Source organism: Somniosus microcephalus, chromosome 11, assembly GCF_052327205.1.
Source record: "Somniosus microcephalus isolate GS21.2 chromosome 11, FLI_Smic_1.0, whole genome shotgun sequence".
Classification (NCBI taxonomy): domain Eukaryota; kingdom Metazoa; phylum Chordata; class Chondrichthyes; order Squaliformes; family Somniosidae; genus Somniosus; species Somniosus microcephalus.
The window spans coordinates 6,833,177-6,848,896 of NC_140997.1; the positions used below are offsets into that span (position 1 = coordinate 6,833,177).

Below are 15,720 nucleotides of genomic sequence, written 5' to 3' on the forward strand. Positions count from 1 at the left end.
TTACTCTGGGTCCCCGGGTGCGGTTTACCCTTTACTCTGGGTCCCCGGGTGTGGTTTACCCTTTACTCTGGGTCCCCCGGGTGTGGTTTACCCTTTACTCTGGGTCCCTGGGTGCGGTTTACCCCTTTACTCTGGGTCCCTGGGTGCGGTTTACCCTTTACTCTGGGTCCCCGGGTGCAGTTTACCCTTTACTCTGGGTCCCCGGGTGCGGTTTACCCTTTAATCTGGGTCCCTGGGTGCGGTTTACCCTTTACTCTGGGTCCCCCGGGTGCGGGTTACCCTTTACTCTGGGTCCCCGGGTGCGGTTTACCCTTTACTCTCGGTCCCTGGGTGCAGTTTACCCTTTACTCTGGGTCCCCGGGTGCGGTTTACCCTTTACTCTGGGCCTCCGGGTGCAGTTTACCCTTTACTCTGGGCCTCCGGGTGCGGTTTACCCTTTACTCTGGGTCTCCGGGTGCGGTTTACCCTTTACTCTGGGTCCCCGGGTGTGGTTTACCCTTTACTCTGGGTCCCCGGGTGCGGTTTACCCTTTACTCTGGGTCCCTGGGTGCAGTTTACACTTTACTCTGGGTCCCCGGGTGCGGTTTACCCTTTACTCTGGGTCCCAGGGTGCGGTTTACGCTTTACTCTGGGTCCCGGGGTGCGGTTTACCCTTTACTCTGGGTCCCCGGGTGCGGTTTACCCTTTACTCTGGGTCCCCGGGTGCGGTTTACCCTTTACTCTGGGTCCCCGGGTGCAGTTTACCCTTTACTCTGGGTCCCAGGGTGCGGTTTACGCTTTACTCTGGGTCCCGGGGTGCGGTTTACCCTTTACTCTGGGTCCCTGGGTGCGGTTTACCCTTTACTCTGGGTCCCCTGGGTGCAGTTTACCCTTTACTCTGGGTCCCCGGGTGTGGTTTACCCTTTACTCTGGGTCCCCGGGTGCAGTTTACCCTTTACTCTGGGTCCCCGGGTGCGGTTTACCCTTGACTCTGGGTCCCCGGGTGTGGTTTACCCTTTACTCTGGGTCCCTGGGTGCGGTTTACCCTTTACTCTGGGTCCCCGGGTGCGGTTTACCCTTTACTCTGGGTCCCCGGGTGCGGTTTACCCTTTACTCTGGGTCCCCCGGTGCAGTTTACCCTTTCCTCTGGGTCCCTGGGTGTGGTTTACCCTTTACTCTGGGTCCCCGGGTGCGGTTTACCCTTTACTCTGGGTCCCCCGGTGCAGTTTACCCTTTACTCTGGGTCCCTGGGTGTGGTTTACCCTTTACTCTGGGTCCCCGGGTGCAGTTTACCCTTTTCCCTGGGTGTGGTTTACCCTTTACTCTGGGTCCCCGGGTGCGGTTTACCCTTTACTCTGGGTCCCCTGGGTGCAGTTTACCCTTTACTCTGGGTCCCCGGGTGTGGTTTACCCTTTACTCTGGGTCCCCGGGTGCAGTTTACCCTTTACTCTGGGTCCCCGGGTGCGGTTTACCCTTTACTCTGGGTCCCCGGGTGTGGTTTACCCTTTACTCTGGGTCCCTGGGTGCGGTTCACCCTTTACTCTGGGTCCCCGGGTGCGGTTTACCCTTTACTCTGGGTCCCCGGGTGCGGTTTACCCTTTACTCTGGGTCCCCCGGTGCAGTTTACCCTTTACTCTGGGTCCCTGGGTGTGGTTTACCCTTTACTCTGGGTCCCCGGGTGCGGTTTACCCTTTACTCTGGGTCCCCCGGTGCAGTTTACCCTTTACTCTGGGTCCCTGGGTGTGGTTTACCCTTTACTCTGGGTCCCCGGGTGCAGTTTACCCTTTACCCTGGGTCCCTGGGTGTGGTTTACCCTTTACTCTGGGTCCCCGGGTGCGGTTTACCCTTTACTCTGGGTCCCCGGGTGCGGTTTACCCTTTACTCTGGGTCCCCGGGTGCAGTTTACCCTTTACTCTGGGTCCCTTGGGTGCGGTTTACCCTTTACTCTGGGTCCCTGGGTGTGGTTTACCCTTTACTCTGGGTCCCCGGGTGCAGTTTACCCTTTACTCTGGGTCCCCGGGTGCGGTTTACCCTTTACTCTGGGTCCCCGGGTGCGGTTTACCCTTTACTCTGGGTCCCTGGGTGCGGTTTACCCTTTACTCTGGGTGCCTGGGTGCGGTTTACCCTTTGCTCTGGGTCCCCGTGTGCGGTTTACCCTTTACTCTGGGTCTCCGGGTGCGGTTTACCCTTTACTCTGCGTCCCCGGGTGCGGTTTACCCTTTACTCTGGGTCCCCGGGTGCGGTTTACCCTTTACTCTGGGTCCCCAGGTGCGGTTTACCCTTTACTCTGGGTCCCCGGGTGCAGTTTACCCTTTACTCTGGATCCCCGGGTGCAGTTTACCCATTACTCTGGGTCCCTGGGTATGGTTTACCCTTTACTCTGGGTCCCTGGGTGCAGTTTACCCTTTACTCTGGATCCCCGGGTGCAGTTTACCCATTACTCTGGGTCCCTGGGTATGGTTTACCCTTTACTCTGGGTCCCTGGGTGTGGTTTACCCTTTACTCTGGGTCCCCGGGTGCGGTTTACCCTTTACTCTGGGTCCCTGGGTGTGGTTTACCCTTTACTCTGGGTCCCCAGGTGCGGTTTACCCTTTACTCTGGGTCCCCGGGTGCAGTTTACCCTTTACTCTGGATCCCCGGGTGCAGTTTACCCATTACTCTGGGTCCCTGGGTATGGTTTACCCTTTACTCTGGGTCCCTGGGTGCAGTTTACCCTTTACTCTGGATCCCCGGGTGCAGTTTACCCATTACTCTGGGTCCCTGGGTATGGTTTACCCTTTACTCTGGGTCCCCGGGTGTGGTTTACCCTTTACTCTGGGTCCCCGGGTGCGGTTTACCCTTTACTCTGGGTCCCCGGGTGTGGTTTACCCTTCACTCTGGGTCCCTGGGTGCAGTTTACCCATTACTCTGGGTCCCCGGGTGCAGTTTACCCTTTACTCTGGGTCCCCGGGTGTGGTTTACCCTTTACTCTGGGTCCCCGGGTGCGGTTTACCCTTTACTCTCGGTCCCCGGGTGCGGTTTACCCTTTACTCTGGGTCCCTGGGTGCAGTTTACCCTTTACTCTGGGTCCCCGGGTGCGGTTTACCCTTTACTCTGGGTCCCCGGGTGCAGTTTACCCTTTACTCTGGGTCCCCGGGTGCGGTTTACCTTTTACTCTGGGTCCCCGGGTGCGGTTTACCCTTTACTCTGGGACCCCGGGTGCGGTTTACCCTTTACTCTGGGCCTCCGGGTGCGGTTTACCCTTTACTCTGGGTCCCTGGGTGCGGTTTACCCTTTACTCTGGGTCCCTGGGTGTGGTTTACCCTTTACTCTGGGCCTCCGGGTGCGGTTTACCCTTTACTCTGGGTCCCCGGGTGCGGTTTACCCTTTACTCTGGGTCCCTGGGTGTGGTTTACCCTTTACTCTGGGCCTCCGGGTGCGGTTTACCCTTTACTCTGGGCCTCCGGGTGCGGTTTACCCTTTACTCTGGGTCCCTGGGTGTGGTTTACCCTTTACTCTGGGACCCGGGTGTGGTTTACCCTTTACTCTGGGTCACTGGGTGCGGTTTACCTTTACTCTGGGTCCCCGGATGCGGTTTACCCTTTACTCTGGGTCCCTGGGTGCGGTTTACCCTTTACTCTGGGTCCCCGGGTGCGGTTTACCCTTTACTCTGGGCCCCTGGGTGCGGTTTACCCTTTACTCTGGGTCCCCGGGTGCGGTTTACCCTTTACTCTGGGTCCCCGGGTGCGGTTTACCCTTTACTCTGGGTCCCCGGGTGCGGTTTACCCTTTACTCTGGGTCCCCGGGTGCGGTTTACCCTTTACTCTGGGTCCCCGGGTGCGGTTTACCCTTTACTCTGGGTCCCCTGGGTGCAGTTTACACTTTACTCTGGGTCCCCGGGTGCGGTTTACCCTTTACTCTGGGTCCCCGGGTGCGGTTTACCCTTTACTCTGGGTCCCCAGGTGCGGTTTACTCTTTACTCTGGGTCCCTGGGTGTGGTTTACCCTTTACTCTGGGTCTCTGGGTGTGGTTTACCCTTTACTCTGGGTCCCTGGGTGTGGTTTACCCTTTACTCTGGGTCTCTGGGTGTGGTTTACCCTTTACTCTGGGTCCCTGGGTGCGGTTTACCCTTTACTCTGGGTCTCTGGGTGTGGTTTACCCTTTACTCTGGGTCCCCAGGTGCGGTTTGCCCTTTACTCTGGGTCCCCGGGTGCGGTTTACCCTTTACTCTGGGCCCCTGGGTGCGGTTTACCCTTTACTCTGGGTCCCCGGGTGTGGTTTACCCTTTACTCTGGGTCCCCGGGTGAGGTTTCCCCTTTACTCTGGGTCCCCGGGTGTGGTTTACCTTTTACTCTGGGTCCCCGGGTGCAGTTTACCCTTTACTCTGGGTCCCCGGGTGCGGTTTACCCTTTACTCTGGGTCCCCGGGTGCGGTTTACCCTTTACTCTGGGTCTCTGGGTGTGGTTTACCCTTTACTCTGGGTCCCTGGGTGCGGTTTACCTTTTACTCTGGGTCCCTGGGTGTGGTTTACCCTTTACTCTGGGTCTCTGGGTGTGGTTTACCCTTTACTCTGGGTCCCCGGGTGCAGTTTACCCTTTACTCTGGGTCCCTGGGTGCGGTTTACCCTTTACTCTGGGTCCCCGGGTGCGGTTTACCCTTTACTCTGGGTCCCCGGGTGCGGTTTACCCTTTACTCTGGGTCCCCGGGTGCGGTTTACCTTTTACTCTCGGTCCCTGGGTGCGGTTTACCCTTTACTCTGGGTCCCCGGGTGCGGTTTACCCTTTACTCTGGGTCCCCGGATGCGGTTTACCCTTTACTCTGGGTCCCCGGGTGCGGTTTACCCTTTACTCTGGGTCCCCGGGTGTGGTTTACCTTTTACTCTGGGTCCCTGGGTGTGGTTTACCTTTTACTCTGGGTCTCTGGGTGTGGTTTACCCTTTACTCTGGGTCCCTGGGTGCGGTTTACCCTTTACTCTGTGTCCCCGGATGCGGTTTACCCTTTACTCTGGGTCCCTGGGTGCGGTTTACCCTTTACTCTGGGTCCCCGGGTGTGGTTTACCTTTTACTCTGGGTCCCTGGGTGCGGTTTACCCTTTACTCTGGGTCCCCGGGTGCGGTTTACCCTTTACTCTGGGTCCCCGGGTGCAGTTTTCCCTTTACTCTGGATCCCTGGGTGCGGTTTACCCTTTACTCTGTGTCCCCGGGTGTGGTTTACCCTTTACTCTGGGTCCCCGGGTGCGGCCTACCCTTTACCCTGGCCCCCTGCTTTTACAGCCTACTATCAGCCAACAGCACAGAACAGGGCCCAACTCTGCATCCTTTGTGGTCTGAATAGTTCTGCTACTGGCTGGTTAACTCACGGAATCATTGGGAAACCCTCAGAAATCTCTGACCTCACATTTTTCATCTCCGATTCCAGCCTTATTTCTCTTCCTTCTCCTCCAGCAGTTTCCATTCTTCTCTTATGTTTTGCTACAATTATAACCACAAGGTAGATGACCTTCGAGATAACCGCCTTCTTCTTACACATAAACTCTGACTGATAACCATCTTAAACTCTGACCGATAACCATCTCAATGTGTTACTCGCTCCAGCCCATTGTTCTCTTATCAGCGGTTTTGAACTTGACACCAAACACTCTGTCACACTCCGATAGGTGTGAATGCATGACTGCAATCAATAGCAACTAGAATTACACACTTGGACAGCACAGAAGGAGGCCGTTCAGCCCATCCTGCCTGTGCTGGCTGTCTGAAAGAACTGTCCCCTTGGACCCCTTCCCCTGCCCTGGCCCCAGACCAATGTTCCCACTAAGCTGCGTGGCCGGTGAGTGCCTTGGCGTTCCTGCGCAGGCCGCTCACCAGCTTGTAAATGGGAGAAACAACGCAATGTTGGAGTCGCTCTGAGACTTTTGTTGCAGCAAAGGCAAAACGCGTGTTACTTTATTCACTCTCCATGAGGACTGAGGGTCTCAGCCTCGTTGCAGGGCTATGACGTCATCACGCTACCGACGCATGACGTCATCACGCTACCGACGCTCTTAAAGGGACCCTGCCCCGATAACCCAACCAAGTACGTACATATAACAACATTGGCTATACATAGTGAATTGTGTTATTGTCCCTATGTGGTCTCCGCCACACACGTCCCCCCAGAATTCACTAGCACTGGCAATGTCAGTCGTTGGGGGGGCCGGATCACACGGTCGGAACAGCTCCTCAATTCCGAGGCGGGGACTGGGGGGTTCGTCGGAGGGACCTCGGGCGCTCGGTGGTGCAGAAACCGGAGGTCGGCCCCGCCTCGGGGGCTGTGCCAACTCAACGGGTCGGTCCAGATCCAGGTGGGCCGGCTTAAGACGGTCCACGGAAATGCAGTCCAGCTTACCGCCAACATCCACTACGAAGGTCTTGTCCCCGGTTTCCAGGACACGGAATGGTCCATCGTAGGGTGGCTGAAGATGTCCCCGGTGGGCGTCATGGCGGAAGAAAACGTACACCGCCGCACGAAGGTCGAGCGGAACGTGGGACTGCAGGAGGCCGTGCTGCAACGTGGACACCGGCGCGAAAACCTTGGCGTTGTCCAGAAGGTCGGACCGCTGACGGGCTGCGGACCAAGGTTCCATTGCATTGGGGACGAAATCCCCGGGAACCCGCAGCGGCTGTCCGTAGACGAGCTCGGCGGACGAGGACTGGAGGTCCTCCTTAGGGGCGGTCCTGAGTCCCAGCATGACCCACGGGAGTCTGTCGATCCAACTGTCGTCCCGGAGGCTGGCTCGGAGCGCGGCCTTCATGGAGCGATGAAACCGTTCGCACAGCCCGTTAGCCTGAGGGTGGTAAGCTGTGGTGCGGTGGAGTCTCAACCCGAGGCCTCGGGTGACAGCGTTCCAGAGCTCCGACGTGAACTGGGGCCCCCGGTCGGAGGAAATGTCAGATGGGGCGCCGAACCGGGCGACCCAAGTGCTGATGAATGCCCGAGCCCATCGGCGGACGTCGTTGAAGACAGCGGGATGGCTTCCGGCCATCGGGTGGTTCTGTCGACCATTCTGAGGAGGTGGGTGAACCCGCGGGAGGGCGGCAGGGGCCCCACCAGGTCCACGTCAACGTGGTCGAACAGCCTCTCGGGCACCGCGAAAGGCGCCAACGGGGCCTTAGTATGGTGATGCACTTTCGAGCGTTGGCATACCACGCAGGTGCTGGCCCAGTTGCGAACGTCTTTCCTGAGCCCGTGCCAGACGAACTTAGCTGCCACCAGCTTCTGTGACGGCTTCCTGCCCGGGTGGGAAAGATTATGGACGGCGTCGAAAACTTGCCGTCTCCACCCGTTGGGCACGACGGGATGTGGCTGCCCAACGGAGACGTCGCACAGGAGTGTGGTGCCGGCATCGTCGAACGCGACGTCCGCTAGTTGAAGGCCCGTGACCGCCATCCTGTAGGCCTGGACGTCTGGGTCAGAGGCCTTGTCGGCCGCCATGCGGGTGTAGTCGATGCCGAGGTGTACGGCACTGGCGACGGCTCGGGAGAGACAGTCGGCGACGGGGTTGTCTTTCCCAGCCACATGTTGGATGTCCATTGTAAACTCCGAGATGAAGGCCAGCTGGCGTTGCTGACGGGCCGACCACGGCTCGGAGGCTTTGGCCATGGCGAAGGTCAACGGTTTGTGGTCCACGAACGCTGTGAACGGGCGAGCCTCCAGTAGGAAACAGAAGTGTCGGACGGCGAGGTAGAGGCCGAGAAGCTCGCGATCGAAGGTGCTGTACTTCCGCTCGTTGGGGCGGAGCTGCCGGCTGAAGAAGGCGAGCGGCTGCCAGGTGTCGTTGACCCACTGTTCATGGACGGCGCCGACCACGTAGTCCGAGGCGTCGGTGGTGAGAGCGATCGGCGCATCAATTAACGGATGCGCCAGCATGGTCACGTTAGCCAGGGCCCTTTTCGTGTCCGTGAAAGAATTGGCCATCTCCTCGGACCAGTTGACGGCGAGCTTGTCGGGCTTGCCTTTGAGGGCCTCGTAAAGGGGCCGCATAAGCTGGGCTGCTCGGGGGACGAAGCGATGGTAAAAGTTCACCATGCCCAAAAACTCCTGCAGGGCCTTCACGGTGAGGGCTCGCGGGAAGTCCATCACGGCCTCCATTTTCGATGGGAGTGGCACCGCCCCGTCCTTCGTGATGCGGTGCCCGAGAAAGTCGATCGAGGACAGCCCGAACTGGCACTTGGCTGGGTTGACGATTAGGCCGTGCTGGCTGAGTCGCTCGAAGAGAGTCCGGAGGTGGGACACATGCTCCGTCCTGGAGGTGCTGGCGATGAGGATGTTGTCCAGGTATACGAACAGGAATGTCAGGTTCCCTAACACGGTGTCCATTAGGCGTTGAAAAGCCTGGGTGGCGTTTTTGAGGCCGAATGGCATGCAGAGGAATTCGAACAGCCCGAACGGGGTGATCACCGCGGTTTTCGGGACGTCCTGCGGCAGGACGAGATCCACTTTTGAGAATACCACTTTCCCGGCCAGGCGGGCGGAAAAGTCCTGGATGTGTGGAATCGGGTAGCGGTCGGGGGTCGTAGCGTCGTTGCGTCGTTGAGGTGCCGGTAATCGCCGCACGGGCGCCACCCGCCGCCTGGTTTCGGAGCGATGTGGAGGGGCGAGGCCCACGGACTGTTCGACCGGCGGATGATGCCGAGGCGCTCCATGGTATCGAACTCAGCTTTAGCGATGGCGAGTTTCCCCGGGTCGAGGCGCCGAGCGCGGGCGTAGACGGGCGGACCGGTGGTCGAGATGTGGTGTTCTACCCCGTGTTTGGTGGCGGCGGACGAGAACGTGGGCTTCGTGAAGTCCGGGAACTCGGCGAGGAGGCAGGAAAACTCGTCGGAGGCCGAGAGTGCGCTGGACAACTTCGTCGTGTTGGACCCGCTGAGGGAACACGGGAGCGAGCTGAAAGTCTCAGCGTTGATGAGATGTCGGTTCTTGACGTCCACCAAAAGGCCATTGGCGCAGAGGAAGTCAGCGCCGAGAAGGGGGGTGGACACTTTTGCTGTGACAAAGTCCCAGGTGAACCGCTGCCCGCCAAAACAAAGCGCCACGCTCCGTTTCCCGAAGGTGCGGATGGAACTGCCATTGGCGGCTTCGAGGACGGGGCCGTGGTTCCCCCCTTGCATGTCTCTGGTTGACGCGGGCAGGACGCTCACCTGGGCACCCGTGTCACAAAGAAAATGACGTCCGGAGTCGGTGTCCGTAATAAATAACAAACTGCCTGAACGGCCGACAGCCATAGCAGCCGACGAGTGGTCTTTCGTTTGTTTCGACGCGGGAAAACTGCACGGGAGCCGGCACTTCCTGGCTTTGGGGCCGAACTGCGCATGGTAGAAGCAGAGGCTTGGGGGCTGCAGCCGTTGGGCTGTATCAGTGGAGGCAGGGCTCCACGTGGCCGCGCAGTACTGTTGCCCGGCGGAGAAAAATTTGTCGGCCTCCTTGGCCAGGCCGCGGAAATCGGTACTGGAAGAGTTGGCTAATGCTGACCGTACCTGACCTGGCAGCTGTTGAAGGAACAGTTCCTTGAAGAGGAAGCATGGCCTGTGTGTGCCCAGGAGGGCCAGCATGTGGTCCATCAGCTCCGAGGGCTTGGAGTCGCCAAGCCCGGGTAGAGAGAGAAGCCGGCGTGCGCGCTCGGCTTCGGTGAGTCCGAAAGGTTCTAAGAGGTGCGTTTTCAGCGTTTCGATTTGTTGAGCTCCGGGGGGGTTCTCGAGCAGGCTCACGACTCTGGCCGCGGTGGAGCTGCCAAGAGCAGAGACGACGTAGTAGTACCTCGTGTCGTCCGCGGTGATGTCCCGGAGTGCAAATTGAGCCTCGGCCTGGGCGAACCAAGCAGCAGCCTATCGTTCCCAAAACTCGGGTAATTTGATGGAAATGGCGTTCGTCGCCATTTCAGATGAGGTCTTTGGAATCGTCCAAAAGAGCAGCGGGGTCACCAATGTTGGAGTCGCTAGAAATCAACAGGCTCTGAGACTTTTGTTGCAGCAAAGGTAAAACGCGTGTTTCTTTATTCACTCTCCCTGAGGACTGAGGGTCTCAGCCTCGTTGCAGGGCTATGACGTCATCACGCTACCGACGCTCTTAAAGGGACCCTGCCCCGATAACCCAACCAAGTACGTACATATAACAACATTGGCTATACATAGTGAATTGTGTTTAGGTACATATAAACACATTGGCTATACATTGTGAATTGTGTTATTGTCCCTATGTGGTCTCCGCCACAGCACGTGCGAAAATTTGAATGGGCCACGCAGCCACTTAAAGGGACCACGCATCAAAAAAAAATGAAGGGAACATTGCCCCAGACCCCTTTAAATGTTTCTTTATCAAGTATTTATCCACTTCCTTTTTAAAAGATATAGATTCTGCTTCCTCCACCGTTTCTGGTTGGGCAGTCCACATTTTTTATTTGTTTTTTATGGGATGTGGGCGTCGCTGGCGAGGCCGGCATTTATTGCCCATCCCTAGTTGCCCCTTGAGAAGGTGGTGGTGAGCCGCCTTCTTGAACCGCTGCAGTCCATGTGGTGAAGGTGCTCCCACAGTGCTGTTAGGGAGGGAGTTCCAGGATATTGACCCAGCGACGATGAAGGAGCGGCCGATATACTTCTAAGTCAGGATGACGTGTGACTTGGAGGGTATCTTGGAGGTGGTGGTGTTCCCTCACATCCTCGCAACCCTCTGCTTAAGAACATTTCTTCAGCCTCTCCCTTTGTTCTTAAAGTTTAAGTCCTCTAGTTACCAACTCACTGCCCAGCAGAAATAGTTTTCCCTACATCAAGAACTTTAATAACGTTGTACCCTCCTTTTAACCACCTCTGCCCTAATGAATAAAACCCCAGCTTCAGGAGAAAAGCCGGGGTGGTTGGGGAACAAACCGCGTCACACCGGAGCATTAAAGACCGACGGCCGGTGTCAGCGGGTCCCACTCTCTCGCCTCAGCATCAGAAGGCCGTGGGTCCAAACCCCACTCCAGAGATTTGAGCGCATAATCCAGGCTGACTCTCCAGTGCCAGTACTGAGGGAGTGCAGCACTGTCGGAGGTGCCGTCTTTCAGATGAAACATTAAACCGAGGCCCTGTCTGCCCTCTCAGGTCGTCGTTGTACGTGTCTTCACACTGTTCCCTTTTGGGGAACTGTATGAAGTGGTGGAAGGATTTCTGGCCGTGATTAACGCTCCTTCCGTGACCGTAACCATCTTCATACCAGCCATTAGGGTGGTTAGTCCTATGGCGGGAGGGTTTTAAGGGCTCCCACAACCCATACGATGGGGGGGGGCCACCCACACCCACGGACGAAAGTATCCCGCTGGATGCCAACCCAGAATTTAGAGCCGGAGCTCCGACTCCACTTGCCGGGACTGTCTGGAGCGGGGTTCGAAACCCTACACCTTCTGGCCCAGCGGCGGGGATGCTACCGCTACGCCAAAGGCCCACTCCGCCCTCGCAGGTGGAGGTGAAAGATCCCTCAATCAAAGTCACTAATTCTGGTCATTATCACATTGCTGTTTGTGGGAGCTTGCTGTGCGCAAATTGGCTGCCGCGTTTCCTACATTACAACAGTGACTACAGTTCATTGGCTGTAAAGCGCTTTGGGACGCCCTGAAGTCATGAAAGGCGCTAAATAAATGCAAGTTTCTTTCTTTGCTATCTCACAGGCCTGAAGGTGACTCTGCACCTGGATGGGAACGAGTATAATCCGTATCTGGTCACCTCGATGGGAGCAAAAATTGCAATTCACGATCAGAATGAGCAGCCCTTCATTGAAGATGTGGGGATTGAGATACAGACTGCAACCGAGACGGCCATGGGCCTCGACATGGTAAACCACCTAACGGGAATCTCGTCCACCAGGACTGGGGCGGGGGGGGGATTAAATATAACACATGAGCTAATAATCCCGGTCCAACCGATACCACAGCAAACCTCACCGTGTTCTACACACTCGGTTTGGAAACTAGCTTCAAACATCAGGGAGGGAATGGGGAGGCTTTGAGGTCACCTGACCAAAGATTCTTAAGGGAACGAAACTGTGGTGATGCAATTTAAAAATGTTGTTCGTTAGGAATAAGAAGGGAAGTAAGGGGCGACTTAATCACCCAAAGAGTAATGGAGCCAGTATAGATGGTCTCAAGGGGCAATTGGATGTGTTTTTGGAGAGAGAGAGGGGTTGATTGATGGGATGAGAAAGTGAGTAGGTGAGGGTTATAGTCAGAAGGGGGTAGGTGGGATTGAGGGAGATGGGGAGAAGGTGGGATTGAGGGAGAAGGTGGGTTGGTGGGATTGAGGGAGAAGGTGGGTTGGTGGGATTGAGGGAGAAGGTGGGTAGGTGGGATTGAGGGAGAAGGTGGGTAGGTGGGATTGAGGGAGAAGGTGGGCAGGTGGGATTGAGGGTGATGGAGAGAAGGTGGGATTGAGGGAGAAGGTGGGTTGGTGGGATTGAGGGAGAAGGTGGGTAGGTGGGATTGAGGGAGAAGGTGGGTAGGTGGGATTGAGGGTGATGGGGAGAAGGTGGGATTGAGGGAGAAGGTGGGTTGGTGGGATTGAGGGAGAAGGTGGGTAGGTGGGATTGAGGGAGAAGGTGGGTAGGTGGGATTGAGGGAGAAGGTGGGTAGGTGGGATTGAGGGTGATGGGGAGAAGGTGGATTGGTGGGATTGAGGGAGAAGGTGGGTTGGTGGGATTGAGAGAGAAGGTGGGTAGGTGGGATTGAGGGTGATGGGGAGAAGGTGGGATTGAGAGAGAAGGTGGGTTGGTGGGATTGAGGGAGAAGGTGGGTAGGTGGGATTGAGGGTGATGGGGAGAAGGTGGGATTGAGGGTGATGGGGAGAAGGTGGGATTGAGAGAGAAGGTGGGTTGGTGGGATTGAGAGAGAAGGTGGGTAGGTGGGATTGAGGGTGATGGGGAGAAGGTGGGATTGAGGGTGATGGGGAGAAGGTGGGATTGAGGGAGAAGGTGGGATTGAGGGTGATGGGGAGAAGGTGGGATTGAGAGAGAAGGTGGGTTGGTGGGATTGAGGGAGAAGGTGGGTAGGTGGGATTGAGGGTGATGGGGAGAAGGTGGGATTGAGGGAGAAGGTGGGATTGAGGGTGATGGGGAGAAGGTGGGATTGAGAGAGAAGGTGGGTTGGTGGGATTGAGGGTGATGGGGAGAAGGTGGGATTGAGGGTAATGGGGAGAAGGTGGGTAGGTGGGATTGAGGGAGATGGGGAGAAGGTGGGATTGAGGGAGAAGGTGGGATTGAGGGTGATGGGGAGAAGGTGGGATTGAGGGAGAAGGTGGGTAGGTGGGATTGAGGGAGATGGGGAGAAGGTGGGATTGAGGGAGAAGGTGGGATTGAGGGTGATGGGGAGAAGGTGGGTAGGTGGGATTGAGGGAGAAGGTGGGTAGGTGGGATTGAGGGTGATGGGGAGAAGGTGGGATTGAGGGTAATGGGGAGAAGGTGGGTAGGTGGGATTGAGGGAGAAGGTGGGTAGGTGGGATTGAGGGAGATGGGGAGAAGGTGGGATTGAGGGAGAAGGTGGGATTGAGGGTGATGGGGAGAAGGTGGGTAGGTGGGATTGAGGGGGTAGGTGGGATTGAGGGAGAAGGTGGGTAGGTGGGATTGAGGGAGAAGGTGGGTAGGTGGGATTGAGGGAGAAGGTGGGTAGGTGGGATTGAGGGAGAAGGTGGGTAGGTGGGATTGAGGGAGAAGGTGGGTAGGTGGGATTGAGGGTGATGGGGAGAAGGTGGGATTGAGGGAGAAGGTGGGCAGGTGGGATTGAGGGTGATGGGGAGAAGGTGGGATTGAGGGTGATGGGGAGAAGGTGGGTAGGTGGGATTGAGGGAGAAGGTGGGTAGGTGGGATTGAGGGAGAAGGTGGGTAGGTGGGATTGAGGGTAATGGGGAGAAGGTGGGTAGGTGGGATTGAGGGAGAAGGTGGGATTGAGGGTAATGGGGAGAAGGTGGGTAGGTGGGATTGAGGGAGAAGGTGGGTAGGTGGGATTCAGATCTATGACGGGGAGATCTAATGGCAGATGATCCGATTGGTTCAGTGTGTGCTAAATTCCCGCTAACGGATTAACACACATAGATCCATGACCCAGGAATGTATTAAGTGTTAGTACACGAGCTTCACTGATCCGTTGGTCTTGTTGGCTGTGATTTGCCTCTTCCTGAACACTCTCGGAATTCCAATGCTTTCCAAAGTGCCCTCTTTGCTGTTGTTTCAGACTGTGTCGCAGAGGCTGAGCAGCCCGTACAGCAACTGTACAGCGGACGGACTCGATGTGCCTGTCACAAACCTCTACAACAAGACGTACTCATTGCAGGTAAGGCTCCAGCTCACGGGCAGCCACCGGCATGCACCAGCGGTGAGAGTAGAGGCTGCAGACTAACGCGGCTAATTTTCCTCTTCTCCGCACAGATGTGTCTGCACTCGTGCTTTCAGAGGGAGATGGTTCGTATCTGTGGCTGTGCCCACTACGAGAAGCCACTGCCAGTGGGAGCAGAGTACTGCGAATACACAAAGTACCCGGGATGGGGTGAGTTCACACTTCCTCTGCAGCATCCTATCACATCCAAAGATCGCACACCGCCAATCACTTTGAAGCGCACTGAACCTTTGTGTCGGTAAGTGCAGTGGCCATTTGTGCACAGTCCAATCCCACAAACAGCAACAAGTTGAATGTCCACTTAACCGCTCTTTGAGGGTGATGGTTGGGGGAGGAATGTTGAGCAGGACGTCGGGAGAAGGTTGAGGGAGAGATCTGATCGTGGTGTTTAAAATGATTAAGGGATTTGATAGGGTAGATACGGAGAAACTATTTCCTCTGGGGGAATCCAGAAAAAAGGACCTGACATAAGAAAACTACTAGGCATTTGGTCAGAGTATTAAACAAGACTTTAATTGACTGTTTCACAACATGGAAGTCTAGTTATCCTTCACTAGTTCCTGTTTACAAAATGTCCCTGAGCAAGCTGGGCCCATGCCCGAGTATTTATACTCTCCCTGGACAGCGCCACCAGCAGGCCGCCCAGTATATTTCATAAGTCCTTTCTACATGAATGGCACGATTTATGTCAGGATCTTAAATTTAGAGCCAGGCTGTTCAGAAGTGAAACCAGGAAGCACGTCTTCACACAAAGGGCAGTGTAAATCTGGAACGATATGGATTTGATTCCGTGTTTATATCGAGCGAGATTATCGTGTTATCGTGCGATTGTTTAAGAAACTGCTTTTGTTTTCCCGCAGTTGCCTGCTATTACCAACTGCGCGACCGGTTTATTCAGGAACAGCTGGTTTGCCAGAAGATTTGCCGACCAGCCTGTCAGTAAGTTCCTGAGGCCGAAACCTGACAATCCTTCCCCATTACCTACAACACTGACTACACTTCAAAAGTACTTCATTGGCAGTAAAGCGCTTTGGGACGTCCTGAGGTCGTGAAAGGCGCTGGAGAAATGAAAGTCTTTGTTTTCTCAACTGTGAGAGTTATCTGGAGAGTCGCACCAAAGATACAGAATCGCAAGAATTCCCCAAAATATTTACAGCCCTGCACCTACCCGGCACTCGTTACAGAGAGAAGCACCTCCCTCCAATCTTCCGATTACCAGTAAAGGTCGGCCCTATACAGGCCCAGTGTCCAGTCAATGCTCCTGTAGGGCCAGTGTCCAGTCAATGCTCCTGTAGGGCCCAGTGTCCAGTCAATGCTCCTGTAGGGCCCAGTGTCCAGTCAATGCTCCTGTAGGGCCAGTGTCCAGTCAATGCT

At 56.2% G+C, this 15,720-nt stretch overlaps 1 protein-coding gene across 3 annotated transcripts in view; it reads left to right on the plus strand.

The window, feature by feature from the left end:
* The window catches only part of LOC147110270 (epithelial sodium channel subunit gamma-like), a 97,210-nt gene that overhangs the window by 70,214 nt on the left and 11,276 nt on the right, over positions 1-15,720 (plus strand). For all 3 annotated transcript variants that reach the window (XM_086000064.1, XM_086000066.1, XM_086000065.1), the window contains 4 exons: positions 11,635-11,798; positions 14,185-14,283; positions 14,379-14,496; positions 15,207-15,285. In XM_086000064.1, coding sequence (XP_085856190.1) covers positions 11,635-11,798; positions 14,185-14,283; positions 14,379-14,496; positions 15,207-15,285 — 460 coding nt within the window. The remainder of the gene's footprint in view (positions 1-11,634; positions 11,799-14,184; positions 14,284-14,378; positions 14,497-15,206; positions 15,286-15,720) is intronic.